This window comes from Bradysia coprophila, unplaced genomic scaffold (assembly GCF_014529535.1).
Source record: "Bradysia coprophila strain Holo2 unplaced genomic scaffold, BU_Bcop_v1 contig_137, whole genome shotgun sequence".
Lineage (NCBI taxonomy): Eukaryota > Metazoa > Arthropoda > Insecta > Diptera > Sciaridae > Bradysia > Bradysia coprophila.
Genome location: NW_023503408.1, coordinates 875254 through 891562, shown reverse-complemented (window position 1 = coordinate 891562; position 16309 = coordinate 875254). Strand labels below are relative to the sequence as shown.

General features: G+C 40.1%; 1 protein-coding gene across 1 annotated transcript; it reads right to left on the bottom strand.

Moving 5' to 3' along the window:
* Positions 1-10870: 10870 nt before the first annotated feature.
* On the bottom strand, positions 10871-14991 carry LOC119073089 (carbonic anhydrase 2-like). Its single transcript, XM_037178401.1, has 5 exons — positions 14924-14991; positions 12793-13002; positions 12380-12627; positions 11222-11449; positions 10871-11159 (listed from the first exon to the last, which is right to left on the bottom strand). Exons 1-5 carry the CDS (start codon positions 14973-14975, stop codon positions 11043-11045), a joined length of 855 nt encoding a protein of 284 aa, XP_037034296.1. The 5' UTR covers positions 14976-14991; the 3' UTR covers positions 10871-11042.
* Positions 14992-16309: the final 1318 nt, after the last annotated feature.

Genomic DNA, 16309 nt, shown 5'->3' with positions numbered 1-16309 from the left:
CGTTTCTATGCGTTTTAATGTAAACTTTGATTGCGTTGCGAGAGTCGGAATCAAAAATTCGAAATCGTCATCCATCCAGAAGTTTTCAAACGGATTTTTTTAACGTGAGTGCGGAACTAATAATACAAAGATAAAAAACGGAATAAATGCACCTACAACTGATCGGTCGGGGAATTGATAAATTTGACAGCGTTCAAATAGAATGCGATGTATTGTGGTCACAGCACTGCTTCTAGCGAAAAGGACAAAATAATAAAAAAAATGTTGGAAAATGCCTGAACTATTTTTTTAAATTCCAAAAAAAGATACGGGTCCAATATTTAAGCCTTCCGGACCAGAAAAACACCTATTTATCATAGTATCCCACACTACCCGGAGTCAGAGCAGACCATTGGTCCATGTAACATGAACATAAGTTTCGTTACGAAAGCTAATCAACGGCACTGTAATCAGTCAAGGAATTTGCGACAAAACAATATTCAAGTGAAAGCAATTCATTTATAGAAAGATAAGACCAACACATGAGCGGTAAATCTAACTTTGCAAATTAAGATTTGCTTTCATCTTAGGTAGCTTATCAAATTGATTACCAGCCGCATGAGCTTATCACAATCATTTCATTTCAATTCATTACAATTCAGTGTAATCGCCGCGCAACAATCTTTATCAATTTGTTGTACAAAGACTGGAGCATGTACATTGTACAACACTTGGATATTGTAAACAGTCAAGCTACAACACTCAAATGTAACAAGTTAAAATTTTGAATTTTGTGAAAATGCTCAACTTTCTTTAGTACAAACAACACATGTCATTCATCCGTTAAATCAGACAATGTTGACGTTGAGTTCTTTCATATAGTGTTATTGTTCACGTTGAGTTGCCGCTGCGCAACAAATGCAAACATCTAACGGGCGATATGCCTTAAATAATAGTACATAACTGCTATAAGGCTGTATATAAGAGACGTGTACGTATACGAGAGCTTGCGCAAGTATTAGTACGAGTCTCTTATATATATCCTTATATCAGTGAGGTATCAGTAGGCAAACATCTCTTTTTCTAGTGATAGCTAGAACAATACACACACACACCATATGTGATAAAACGTTTATTCTCAAGTGTAGACGGTGATGTGACTATAGTCATTTTGATGGTTTATTGACTAGAGTTCAAATCTGCTCTACCACGTAGCTCCTGTAAACTCTCGACAGCTGAAGCATCAAGGGGATTGAGCCGCTCCTGACGTCGGAGTCTGGATCTCGATTAAACACCCTTTTAAAGAAGGAAAATTTGTTGAAGTCAAATACTCGAGTTATCAACATGACAGACGGACGAAAATATTTCTTTTTGCAGATTCGTCAACACTCTACAAGTTGTTTATGAAAATCATTACGAAGAGGAACACTAACAAGTTCGACTTCTACCAACCTGTTGAACACCGCCAAAGACTGTCCCAAGCCAGTTTGAAAAAGAGTGGAGGGAATGAAGTTTAACGAGGACGTAGCAGTAGATAAGATAGGATTAGATAGATCAATCTTAAGGTTGAATGAATCGTGAGCTGGAAGCCGAAAGAATTGGGGTTAAGGGACCAACGTTGAGGTGAAACAACACGATCAGGAAGCCAAAGGATAGATCGATCCCAGAATTCTTATTAGCTACTAGGTTAAGCTTTTAAAGGACGAATAACCTTTTGCTCAGATAGGTTCAAAAGAATGGGCAAAGCTTTATGGAAAAGAATGTTCAAAAAGAGTAACACTACCCCGTCGGGCACTGTGCACTTTGATAGGCACGGTGGTCCCGGAACGTGCAGAAATGTGCGGGTTAGAGCTCGAGGATTACCGGGGGCGAGCAAAGTAAAGCTTTCATACTCACCAACCCGCAGTAGCAAGCGTGGTGTTTTAATGCTAAAAACCTTCAAACGAAGCCATAACGAATTATACATTGCCACATATAATGCCAGAACATTGTCGTCAAGACAAAAAATGCAAGAAATGGAAGAAGAGCTAGAAAAGATAAAATGGGATGTTGTGGGAGTGAGCGAAGTGAGAAAACCTGGAGAGGAATGCCTGAAATTACAATCAGGGCATACATTCTTCTACCGAGGAAGTGACAGTCAGATGCTGATGCACGGTGTCGGATTGTTCATAAACAAGCGGTGGTCGGATCGCATAATTCACACGAAAAGCATATCCGATCGAGTGATATACGTAAGCCTGAAGATAAATAACAGATACAGTGTCAAATTAATTCAGGTTTACGCACCCACGTCCACCCATGATGACGAAGAAGTAGAAAGATTCTATGAAGATGTCGAGAAAGCTCTGGACGAAAACCCTTCACATTACCAATATCTAGTCGGTGATTTCAATGCGAAGCTGGGAAAACGAGAAGAAGACTCCGAAGTTTCTGTTGGTAGTTTTAGCAACGACCAAAGAAATGAGCGTGGAAATACTTTACTCAACTTCTTACAGCAACACAATTTGTACGCAATGAATTCATTTTTTGCAGGAAAGCCTCAACGGAAATGGACTTGGGCTAGTGCAGATGGTGTAACGAAAAATGAGATCGATTACATCATAACTGGCTGTAAGTCAACCGTTAAGAACGTTACGGTCCTAAACAATTTTTCAACCGGTAGTGATCACCGAATGGTTCGTGCAAGAGTCACGTTAAATACCAGATTTCAAAGATCACAACTAGTTCAGAAAAGTGAAAGGATTGACGTACAACGGCTTTACACACAAAATGAAGAATTTGCTACGAAAATGACTGCCGAATTAGATAACGTCAACAATCAATGTGAAACATTGGACGAATTGAATACCAAAATCGTCGATACAATAATGGGTTTCATGAAATCCAAATGCAAATCCGTCCAAGGGAAAGAATCAAAACTCAGCAGAGAAACATTAGACCTGATCGCAAGCAGAGCAGAGTTGGTAAAAAACGGAGGACGAGATTCGGTGGAATACCGGAACCTGTCTAAAAGTATCAACAAATCAAGGAGATCAGATGAAAGAAAATATAATGTCCAATTGGCTCAAAACATAATTGAAGCTAACTGCAATATGAAAGTCCTACGAAGAAAAATGACAAACGCCAAAAAAGAAATCTTCAAATTACGAGACAAAACAGGAACGATCCAAACGGATCGAAATGCGATATTAAACATTGCAACAGAATTTTATGAGAATTTGTTTTCTTCAGCAAGACAGAGCCCAACGGAAGAAACCGAAGATAGACCAATAATAAGAAACGTGGGATCGGAGGATATGCCCGACATAACTGTTGATGAAGTCAAGGCCGCAGTAGCCGAGATGAAAAACAAAAAGTCTCCCGGAGAAGATGGTGTTCCAGTGGAAGCCATTAAACTGGGTGGAGACTCCTTATTAAAGGCAATCACGGCTTTGTTTAATCAATGTCTCCAATGGGAAGAAGTACCAGAAGCCTGGGAAAATGCGGTAATTACATTGCTGCATAAAAAAGGAGACATAACAAAGCTGGAAAATTACCGACCCATAAGCCTATTGTCAACACTCTACAAGTTGTTTATGAAAATCATTACGAAGAGGAACACTAACAAGTTCGACTTCTACCAACCTGTTGAACAAGCTGCTTTCAGATCTGGTTTCAGCACAAACGACCATTTGCAGGTGATGAGAACGCTTATTGAGAAGTGTCGTGAATACAACATCGACATAGTCTTGCTATTCATAGACTTCGAAAAAGCTTTCGATTCAGTGGAAACATGGTCGATATTGGACGCATTAGACGAATGTAGAGTAGACTCAAGGTACTCCAACACAATTCGATATGTGTACAAAAATGCTACTTCATGTATAAAACTTCATAAGAGCACGGAGAAATTCAGAATTGGCCGAGGTGTAAGGCAGGGTGACACCATTTCACCGAAATTATTCACGGCGATTCTGCAGAGTATTTTTAGGAAGTTAAACTGGAGTAAAATGGGAATAAAGATAAATGGAGAGTACCTGAGCAATCTCCGCTTCGCTGATGACATTGTACCGATAGCAGCGAATCTAGGTCAGGCTCAGCTTATGCTACAACAGTTAAGTGAAGAGGCGAGCAAAGTTGGCCTCAAGATGAACTTATCGAAAACAAAAGTCATGACCAACATCGGGGACGATAGAGAAATCAAAATTGGTGACACTGTCATTGAACGAGTCGACAGCTATGTATATCTAGGACATAAACTGAAGTTAGGTCTGGACAACCAAACTGCAGAAATAAGACGTAGGATTGGTCTTGCATGGGCAGCGTTCGGAAAACTCAGACTAATTTTCAAAAGCAAAATGAATAATAGTCTGAAACGCAAAGTTTTCGACACTTGTGTCCTTCCAGTGCTTACTTATGGAGCGGAAACGTTAACTTTAACGAAAGCATCCGAAGATAAATTGAGAGTGACACAAAGAGCCATGGAACGGAGTATGCTTGGAATAACACTCAGAGACAGAATGACGAATCAATGGATTCGACAACAAACCAGGGTCGTTGATGTCATGGAAAGAATAGCATCTCTGAAATGGAGCTGGGCGGGACATATTGCAAGAAGGACAGACGAACGTTGGACCAAAAAGATCATGAACTGGCGACCATATAAAAGACGAGCTATAGGTAGACCACCAGAGAGATGGACAAACGGAATTAAGAATATTGCAGGTACAAACTGGCAGCAAATGGCAATGGATCGTACGAAATGGAAAGAAGTTTTTAGTACAAGCTTTTTCCAACTTTTGAAAATTCCATTCTTATTTTTGGGCCATTATTAGCCTATAACCAAAATTTCAGGAAAATCTATAGAAACGTTTAGGAGTTCCTGGATCCCGGAATCCTGGAGCTAACTAAGTAACTAACTAAGTAACTAACTAACTAACGTAGGCGATTTCAGTTATCTGAAAAAACGAAATTTTGCTTATTTTCATACAAACATCAATATTTCGAAGTTCAATATCTCGGCCAATTTTGAAGCTGCAGTAACGTGTGATAGCTCGTTGAACTCGTATGGATTCCTAGATTCCAGATATCCTAGTTTGGGGGTCGTTGGAGTTAAGGGGGAGAAGTCAAAAAGTTGCTGTAAATATGCTCCGCCGTCCCCAAAAAAATTTTTTAAAGACATTTTTGGTAGTGGACTTGCGTCACGCCCGCTAACTAACGTGCGGGCATGATCTAATAGTCCCAGTATTTTATGCGGTCCTGTCCAATCTTCTACAGCTCTCAAGTTATATACGTGAAACGTCAGTCCTTCACATTTAAAACAACCATCACTGCCACCTGATTTTGAGGCATTCGGATTCCGGAGTGTTTTTGAATTCAAATTTACATTTAGAGCCCGCTTTCCATTCCTGACGAAACGTTTCTGTCGGTATGTCGTAGTTACGTAATTCATGAACTGTCGCACATGAGACTTGCAATGAAGTAAAACACTTGATTTCTGGGGAGAACGTACCTTAGGTTTATTATTTAGGTTTAAAAATTACAACTAAAATTATTGTGTCGCCAGTTTAACAGCATACTTGAACGCAACGTCCACATTTGCATTTTTTAGGACTACACGCTCTGGGCTGTATGTTTGAATTGCCTCCCAGATTCAGCACAATATCAGTGAACTCAACCGTCTCCACCACTGGTTCAACGGCAACATCTTCTTGGTCGTTGTCCTTGATGACAGAGGCAAACGTTATTCCAACGAAGAAAACGGCGAAAATAACTAGTAATTTCATGGTGATGTTAGTACTGTTCTTAAACTGAATTAGAATTCAAAAGCTACTCTGCTCTTGTTTACCGTTGACAAATCAATGGATGGAGCAGAGTACGCATCATACTGTTTATATACTTGACGATTTCCTGTTTTGCCTTCACCTGTAATCTTTCATTATCATGAGAGACGCGTTCCACGTTAAGCACTTGACATTTCTAATTGTAATTTGATTTGCTTATCAATTTCTGAGAAAAACGCACTCGACAAACCAGAGATTTGAGATATGTTTGTGCTCACACTGGACCGTTTACAAGTTTATCAAAACAGTATTGACCTTTGATTGTCAAGTGCGTTCATTGTCGAATGCCTACACCCAATGAGGGATGAATTTCTTCGCTAATTTTGGGTTTCGAAGTGATCTCAACTTTGATTTTCATTTCATTTATTTACGTTTGGGACGGTCAGAGTAGGGCGACCGACGCACTAGTGTCACATACGTAGAAGATTATACGGGCTAAGTCGTAGCGAACGCTCCGACATAATTCGTGGCTCGTTTGATTAACGATTAGAAACTGTCCCACATAAATATTATTGTTGGCATGAGTAGAAACCGGGGCATATATGGTATGAGTGGTTCAGTCCATTAACATTTTGATAACGGCGAAGGAAGCGATGACGTATCACTGTGTTCCGTTGTCAACAAAGACACCACTTCAGGTTGAAAATCTAATGTGCCTTTCCTACCTCTTTTGTAAATTTTGTGGCAATACTGCTGATCTAGATCAGGCGCAGATCATGTTACAACAGTTGAATGAGGAGTCAAGCAAAGTCGGCCTTAAGATGAATTTGTCGAAAACGAAAATCATGACGAACATTAACGATAACAGAGACATTAAAATTGGAGATACTGTCATTGAACCAGGCCCGTAACCAGCCCCCAAGCCCCTAAACATTTTAGAGTAGGCTCAGCGCCCTAAAAAATATTTTTGTATGGCAAAATTGAAAAAAATAGCTAAAAATAGCTAAATTAGAGGGGGCTCTGCCTACTCCAGCCACTACCTGGTTACGGGTCTGCATTGAACGAGTCGACAGTTATGTGTACATTGGTCACAAATTGAAGTTAGGAGTCTGGACAACCAAACTGCAGAAATAAAACGTAGAATTGGTCTTGCATGTGCAGCGTTCGGAAAGCTCAGGCTACTTTTCAAAAGCAAAATGAGCAATAGTCTGAAACGTAAAGTGCTCGATACGTTTGTCCTTTCCGTGCTCACATATGGAGCGGAAACGTTAACGTTAACAACAGCTACCGAAAATAAATTGAGAGTGACACAAAGAGCCAAGGAACGGAGGATGCTTGGAATTACGCTAAGAGATAGAATGACCAATCTATGGATTCGACAGGAAACAAAAGTCGTTGATGTCATGGAAAGAATAGCATCTCTGAAATGGAGCTGGGCGGGACATATTGCAAGAAGGACAGACGAACGTTGGACTAAAAAGATCATGAACTGGAGGCCACCTTTTTTTGAGGCCACCTAAAACACGACCTGAGACATAGACAAACGAAATTAAGAAAATTGGAGGCAAAAATTGGCAGCAAGTGGCAACGGATCGTTCGGAATGGAAGAGAATTGAGGGGGCATACGTCCAGCAGTGGACAGAAACAGGCTGAAAAAGAAGAAGAAGACTGCCGTCGTCGTGTCGATTTGCGGTATTTTGAACGATGAGGCTGAGGACAATGAGACCTGGATGTGTTGTATCCGTAACGATTAGCTAACGAAACACTGCCAGCTGTTCACAAAATTTGCTTAACTCAACCATTTCCACATCCTTTGATCGTTTTATTGTCTTTCTGGAAATCCCACCAGTTGTCTTTAATTCGGGATCATCGGATGATTTTGGTAGTCGGTAGTGAGGTGTTGGTTCACGTAACCTGAAACAGCGATGTGGTACTTGTCGAATAGATTTTCGTCAATTTTCCCTTCTCTTCCATACATGTGACCGAAGATAAACTTTCCCATGTCGTCAACAAAGGATCATTCGAATGGACTCACTCATTAGTCTTACATCTGTAGTGGCGACAGTATTTTCGAATGCTTAGGGAACCGATTCAATTTGACGAACATATCTTAGTGACTTCTGTTGATAAACGGCACACTGTTATTGCGTTCCGGTTCTTGGTGATCACAGGCACCGAGTTTAGATTTGTTCATGGGGGCGGAGAGAATTTTGCGTTGTCATGAGTCCCCTCGTCCTCGCCTTCATATACTCGAAATTTTCGTTCGTCAGTTCGTCTTCATGTGACAACAAATATTTTCCTTTATCCGAAAGGTTATCTTGTGTCAGGAGCCTGCTGCTGCATGGACATAAGTTTCGTACGAAAGCTAATCAGTAGCACTGTAATCAGTAACGAATTCTGCTACAAATCAATGTTCAAGTGAAACCAATTCATATGTAGAAAGATAAGACCCACTTATGAGCGGGAAATCTAACTTTGCTAATGAAAAGTTGCGATCATCTTAGGTAGCTTATCAAATTGAATATCAACCGGATGAGCGTATCACAATCTTAGTTCTACGAATTCAGAGTTACCGCCGCGTAACAATGTTTATCAATCAAAGACTAGACCATATATAAGACGGACATACACTTGGATATTGTCAACAGTCAAGCTATAACGCTCAAACGTATCAAGTCAAAATTTTGAATAAAACAAACAAACTCAGCCAGTCAGTCGATATGAAGTTGTTGTCAGTTGCATTTACCATCCTCTTTTTGGGAGCAGCCGTTGCTACGTTTGCCAATGACGACAAGCAAGCTAATCAGAGACAGAAATTTTTTACCAGCTTCGAGACACTGCGATCGGCCTTCCCGGATTCGGACATCATTGAAGAAAATCGAAATGGCGTCACTGAAATCACACTGAATATGGGAAACGTGGACAAGGCAGTCTCATCTAGATACTCATGCACTGAGTGGACGTGTAAATGTGGTGTATGTGCGAGAATATGCTGTTAATAGCCGAGAAATGTTTACCAAAAAAATCGAGCTCTCTTCTACCTGTGAGCTTCAAACATTTTAATTTAAGAACTGAATATAACTGAGAACGTGCCTTCAACACAAACGGGTTTCATTTGCATAATTCCATAATGGATACATTCTATATCGGATCACTGTACCACTGACAGCCTCATGTTATCCCACGCATGAACAAATTTCCGTCCATAGCCGTAAGCGTTCGTAAAGTCTGGATTCGTATTCCATGACGAACTTTCACGGTTTAGATTTCATCAGTTGATCATTTCTGATCGATGCACTGCACGCACTCAGATCATGGTATCATTTGTGCTACCCTGTCATCATTAAAATCTTGAAGCCCCCTTTAGGACTTCAACTCCTTCTCAACCTATTGCCTTACGCTCTACATGAACCACCACAGGCGAGCAAACTGATCCCTATGATTAGTTACCAGAATGATCAAATAATCTTTAGGGCAGAAAGCAAATAATGAATGACGTCAACTTGCTTCATTAGACTGCGATTGCCAGAAAGCCACTGGGAGTACAGCTGCGTCTCACCCCTTAGACCTTACAATAATGATAACGATTAAGGCAACATTGTCGCCTGAATTGAGATTGACAATATTTCATAAAATGAATACCTAGACAGGCAGAAGCGTCACTCAGCAGCGTACCACCAAAAGGCCAATCGCCAAACTTTCCTACTATTTAGCTTAAGACCCCTTACTTCCAAATTAGAGACGAACGAGCCACCTTTGAGACGAGGGCCTTCGGTGCAAAAAGTGAAATAACAGCGTGTCCAGACGATGACACACCACTGAATATCACGACAACCTGACACAGCAAAGAGTTCTGCACAACACAGAATAGAGCTGTACATACCATGATCGAGTGTATGGTGTCTCTGCAAAGAATCAAAATAAAAGCCGAGAAAACTGGCATCTCTCAGCGGCATAACACCACCAATCCATCAGTCGACCTTGTCCACTCTATAAGCCTGAAAGCTTAAGCTCTATGGTCAGGATCATTTTACTCGGAATTAGTCAAAATAGGACCTAGCCACATCAGTGAGTAAACTTTCAGACCATAAACCAGCCGAAGGGTAAGGGGTCGCTCATAAAGTATGTCACGCTAAAATAGACGATTTTCAGACCCCCCCACTGTCACACAAAAATGGATGAAAACTGAAAAAAATTGTATGGACTGTCACACTTTGGCTGGACCCCGCTCTCCCTTCAAAGCGTGATAAACTTTATGAACGACCCCTAAAGCTGGCGAGTGAGGCAAAGCGACTAAGTGTCCTGGCAGTGACACACTACTAAGAAAAGTACCAATCTGGCCATAAGCCTTCCTAATGCCAGCTTTGGTCTCAGTTTAACTTTTACATTCAGTCTACGGAATTTACATATAAATTTGTCGATTTAGGTACTTAGAACGAAGTGAAAATTTTTGCGTTACTTCGTGAATTACTCAGATATTTATGCCATCAGAAACAACAACCTTTGGTTCAGATAGGTTGAAAAGACGGGAAAGATGTTTAACATTAACAAAACTAATAGGCACAAGACTTTTAGCACACAGCACCGAAATGGCTGAGAATAGGATCTTGGTACATTGGCACCACGAGCCAGAAAAGCTTGCTCGGAAATTCGCTTATCAGCACTTGGTCTGCTTGGGTAAGCAGACCAAGGACATATCAATTAGGTAAAAACAGATCCCCTGACACAAGCCGTCTCTTCCGTTTTCGTCTTAAGCTAAAATTCAACGTACATGCTAAAGTATACTGTGACAACAACAGACAAAGATTTGAAAAAGGTTATTTAACAATTTCAGAATCACTAGTTTTTGAATCTGCAGGGACGGTCTCTAACAGAGATAATACAGATAATGCAGATAATTGACCAACACCAATTAACACCAATTAACACCAACTGTTGTCTTTTACAGTTTACACTTGGACTATTCTTTTACTTTGGACGTTATACACTGCCCCGTCTATCCGTGTTATTGTGCAGTACAATTGAACTGTTTTTCTACTTTGGTCGTTGTACACCGCCCGGTCGTCCGTACGCCAGATGAACTACGTTCAAATTTCTACTGAGAAGTTAACTCTTAGATGTTTGAGTTCAGAATGATTTATTTCGTCTACAGAGCCTCGTATTTAAACCAATTACAGGGCACTCTAGATTGAAATTTATTTTAAAAAGTTCTTTGAGTGGATACAAATTTAGAGTGATTTCATAGTGTACAGTGATTCAACATTACGTACAGTGAGTTCATAGTATATATTGATTACAAACTTAACAATAGTTGTCGTCATTGCGAATCACTTCACGATCGTTGAGTGGTTGAATTTCGCGGAAATTGTTCACCATTGGTTGACCGTGATCGTCGATTAAATGACGGAACGATTGAAGCTATAAAAAATTTAATGAACTGAATAAGAACAATGATTCTTTCTATCTCTGGCGAGCCTTACCTGCTTCCGTGAAATCTTTACCGTCTGCACGAAGTCAATCCAAGTCACAACCTCCGGATAGGGCGGTGTGGTTAATGAACCACCATACGTATAGTACCTCGACAGAATTGATGGTAGTAATTGAAAGAGAGTCGGATGATCAATTATAGTTGCTGAGGTATGTGGCTTCACAACTTTGCTTAGAGCCGCCACAAGTGCGCTGTAATTTTCATTGTCTTTGTCTTGAAGCTGAAAATATTCAAAATTTCAATATCCCACGAACACTCAGAGGAGACGACAGTAAAATTTAGACATGAATTTGCTTCAGCCATTTGTTAGCGGAAGCAATTCATCACATTAACGATCAATGTTGTGATAAGAGTCCAACTCACAAGCGTGTTTTTGAGCAACAATCTTCGGAAGTTGTTATGTTCGGAGAGATGATGACTGTTATCATTTCTCTGTTTCTGTTATGTTGAGGACATTCATAAATGACGTCCACTACTTTTGGTCGGTTTTAAACTCCACCCTCCCCCATCGTCACGCAGAAATGGTCAACTTTGACCCAATTTTGTTAGGGCCGTCATGTTTTCGTGAGTCCCCCCTCCCCCCAGAACGCGGACGTCATTTATGAACGGTCCATGTTAACCAAGGTTTGAAAGTACTGATGGTGAACAAGAAACAGGAACATGATAGTGAAGGTTTTGGTTCCTCCTGATTCGTCCGGTCTTAGCTGGCGATCGGACAGAGCCCAAAGAGCCGTCTTTTACGTAGAAATCAGGACGGCAAAAATATGTTGGCAGTCGCTTTACCGACCCGTCGTCAGGTAGCCAGTCCGGCCCTGCATAGAAGACAACGGTTTCTGTACTAAAAATTTTATGTAGAAAAGTCGTATCAACCGATCAAATGATGGCAGCTGGCTAGCTTCGTGGCGTCCTAACCGAGATTTCTGGTGTTGAATTATGACTTGAGGCAGCACGTGAATTACGGCTCTCAGTCTTGGGTTTCCATTTTAATAATGCGCGTGAGAGAGAGAATTCTGCCTTGTGTATCTATCCCTGAAAGGTCGTTTTATGGACGTTCTAACCTAGCGAGACTTTTGACACAGTTCCAAACTGGGTTCAACCGCTGTATTGGCGCTGTGAGAATTATATTTCATGTGCACTGATGACTACTTACCTCAAACAGGCATGATAGCGCACATATACCGTCAGGATAGTTCATAGCCGACTTAATGTTACCATAATCAGTGTTAAAGGTGACAACATGCAACTCGATCGGGTATTTCTTGCCCTTCATCGCTCGTTCGCTGCCAATTTTATCGGTATCTCCCCAATGGAAGTGTAGCTCTGAGAATTGATATGCCGAATATAAAGGACCACCGGATAGTATGATGGGCTTGCTTTTCGGATCCGTTGTTAACTTGGCTGTATAAAATAGATTTGAATGCATTGAACGGATCTTCAGGTTGAGTTAACAATCATCCGTTTTGCCTCCGTTTGCGTGACGTTTCTATTGTTTAGATGACTTTTGCATTGTCTTAATTTAAACTGTCACGTAAACGGCTGGAAACCGGAGCTGGTATCCATTACCAGTATGACCGTTGTTGGTAAGCGTGCCTGTCAATTTTCTGTTGAAACCATTCCATTGTAGTGGCGGTAAGTTGGCATCAATAACATCACAAGAATTGATGTCGATAGGACTCTGCCGCTTTCGTTGACATACGGGAAATGCATTAGTGAAAAATGGGGAGAACTTCCACGCATCTGTTTCATAGTATGTGTTCTCCCAATCACCGGTACCTACATTTGTAATGGTCTTAATAGATTCGTATGTTTTTAGCAATATTTTTTGTTTCGACTTCCCACACTCTCAACAAAAAATGTCGCAGCGAGACAGTAATTTGGCATTATTGCGTTAGAGTTACTTTCATTAGCAGCGCCACCTGGTCACATATAAACGTATAAATCACAACGATCCGTGCGTTTTCTTTTTTGAGACATCAATTCCAAATATTACAAACAGACAAATGAAGAGCGGTACCAATCAGCTGAGAGACGCCGCTTTTCACTTCATTCACGGAGAAGTCTTTCTACAAAAATCACCAATAAGGTAAAATTCTTGCGTTTTCTAATTTTATTGCACTCAGAACGTTACGGACACGACATGTAACACTCAGCGTGGCCTTATCCCCCTCGCGTATGAACTTACCCAAACTATGTTAACATTGGGAAGTAGCGCGGTGGCTGTAGCGTAAACGGCAAGAGAGCGGAGTGAAGTACAAAGTTGGATAGAGGATCTTCTCAAACGCGGTGTAATGACTTTTAACGGAAGAAGTTTGTTCTGAACATTCCGAAATATCAGGAACTGAGGACTCTAATTCTTGTCGACTCGATAACTTCGATAAGGTATGTGTTCAACAGCATATCGGACAAAATCGATTATTATGTTCATTGAGGAGCTGCAGCTGAATTCTAGAATTTTCAGAGTTTTTTTCGGGTTCTCTTCTGGCCTTTTGGGATTATTGATGCGGTAGTATGTTGGTTCGTATAATTCCATCACTCTATATGGTCCACAATCTTCCCAATCCTAGAACATTAGGACTTCCGACGGATTATTCAGATTTTATTTGGTTCCTTCGACCTATATACTATTATATCTCCGCCTAAAATTAGACTCAGTCATTTGTACATTGAATTCATAGTGAATAGGTTGCGACATTCTTGGCCTTCTTCATCTATGTACAGTTCGTTGTGGGCAACAAATACGCGTTGGGGAACCCAGTTGTACCGAGATTCTGAAGTTTGGGTGGGCATAGGAACATTACTTTCATGCTATACATTAAAGAATAATCCCACACATAATTTGTCCTCACCGAGATTGAACCCGGGATTTCTTGGTGGAAGGCTAGTACGCTACCACTGAGCTAACCCGTAACAAACATTAGCAAAACCGGACGAAATTTACTCCAAATTATATGCAAAATACACGTATTGCCAAGTACCTGGGGCCTTATTTTAATAAACTTGTTTTCTTAGATTCGTATCGCCAATAAGTACCGTCTGGAGTTCATTTACTTTGTAACGTTTATTTTGCCGTAGTTGTACTTGAATGACATTAAAACACTTAGATGTCACTAGAAGGAACCACCCAAATATGTCCAATGGACATTGTCCATCTTTAAAGCCACAATACACTTCACGGACAGACGGACAAATTTTTTGCGGATTCATCATCTACGCATCTACGTCATAGGCAAATGCTTTGTCCTTATCCTCTGCTTCGAATTTCACGTGTTACAAACGACATACCAGTTTTAATAGCCCCCAGTACTTCGTATGGGGATAAAAAATCTATTTTAGTCTATTTTAAAAGCAACCTGTTGCGCTGACTTCCACTTGATTCGTTGATGTCTAAAGACTAACTTTAGGCGACCAAAATAAGTTTTACGAAGAAAATTTAGAATAATTTTATATGTCGTTGGGGGCATTCGTCCCAGCGAATCGTGGAAGTCCACCTGGATGCAACAGTGGAACAATGTTTTGGTCAGAATAGTGATGCAAGTCGAAACTTCGCATCCCCATTCTCTGAACATTTAATTTTTGATTTGTCGGAACTTTGCGGGCCCGTAGGTAAAAGAACTATAGTGCAACTAGTCAAAATAACAAAAGTTCCAACACCTCAAAATTAAAATGTCCAAATAAGGTCGTAATCTAATATTACCTGCTGATACACATCCATATGCAAGTATAACACAAAATAATGTCTGTATCATTGCTAAACAAAGACTGGTTTCGACTGTTTGTAAATTCCCAAATGTTTTCTAATTTTGATGAAGAATTTCATCTGGCTGAGCGTAATAACAAAGTAAATACAGTTAAAACATATGGTAACATTAATAGTATATCACGCATCTACGGCGAATAGCTCAATAGCGCAGTGTGTAAGTTGAGTCACAATGAATTATTGAATTGCCAGTTGTAGGTACGAAACTCAAAGGCAACACAAATAATTCGTTTCATCAGATTGTTGTAACACAAGAATGACATCTGATTGAATCGGTTATTAGGTTCAGAAAGAACGGGTTGACTGTTGTTTGGTGGCATTTCCGCCGTCCAATTTTCAATTTAGGAAGTGTAGACATTTCCGACTCGTCCTATTCTTGGATCCTGAAGCAATAAAACATTGTCGACATTGATTTGTTCATTCGGAAACGTGTTTGGCATAAGTAATAGCCCAAAACCACTTACAGTGGAGGTGTGACGCAAGTCCTGTTATCCACTTACAAAAGAACTGATATCGGTATATGTGACGCTTTCAGATTCGACACGCAAAAAGATATGCGTCTCAAATGGCAGCTGATGAGGATAGTACGCGAAAGTTTGATCAACAAAAATTTTACAAGAAAAATTTCAGAAAGAAAATTATAACAAAAAAAAATTGCGTCAACAAGTGGCGGAATTCTAAAATTTGACGAAAATAAAAAATTTGACGAAATTCGATAATTTGACGAAATTCGATAATTTGACAAAATTTAAAAATTTAACGAAAATTGGAAATTTGACGAAAATTGAAAATTTGACAAAAATCGAAAATTTGACGAAAATAGAAAATTTGACGAAAATAGAAAAATTGACGAAAATTGAAAATTTGTCGAAATTCAAAAATGTAAAGCACTTAAAACGCTCATAGCTCCAAAATGATCGATTCTTGGGGAAAACCATGAAACACGCATCCACTATAATCTAAAACTTTATAACTTTGTCTTTTAAACGAACTTTCTATCTGCCATATTTTCCGAGTTATGGCACCCATAGATAGATTGATAGAATAAGTGGGTGGAATATAACCTGCACCTAAGCCTCAGATGGGCCTGTTGTGCTTCCCCACAGTTACTTAAATTCTTTTGGATTTATTTATGAATTTAAGGATGTCTGCTGGAGCAATACTCCAAATTGAGTTGTAATTGATTGTATACGAGCCTAGATGTGTTGCTCTTGACTTGATATACGCTGGCTGGCCAATGGCAAAGGAAGTGTTCTGTAGTTTCAATATCGCCGCACATGTCGCAATACGGGTCAGTCGATATACCTATCGTGTGAAGATGTT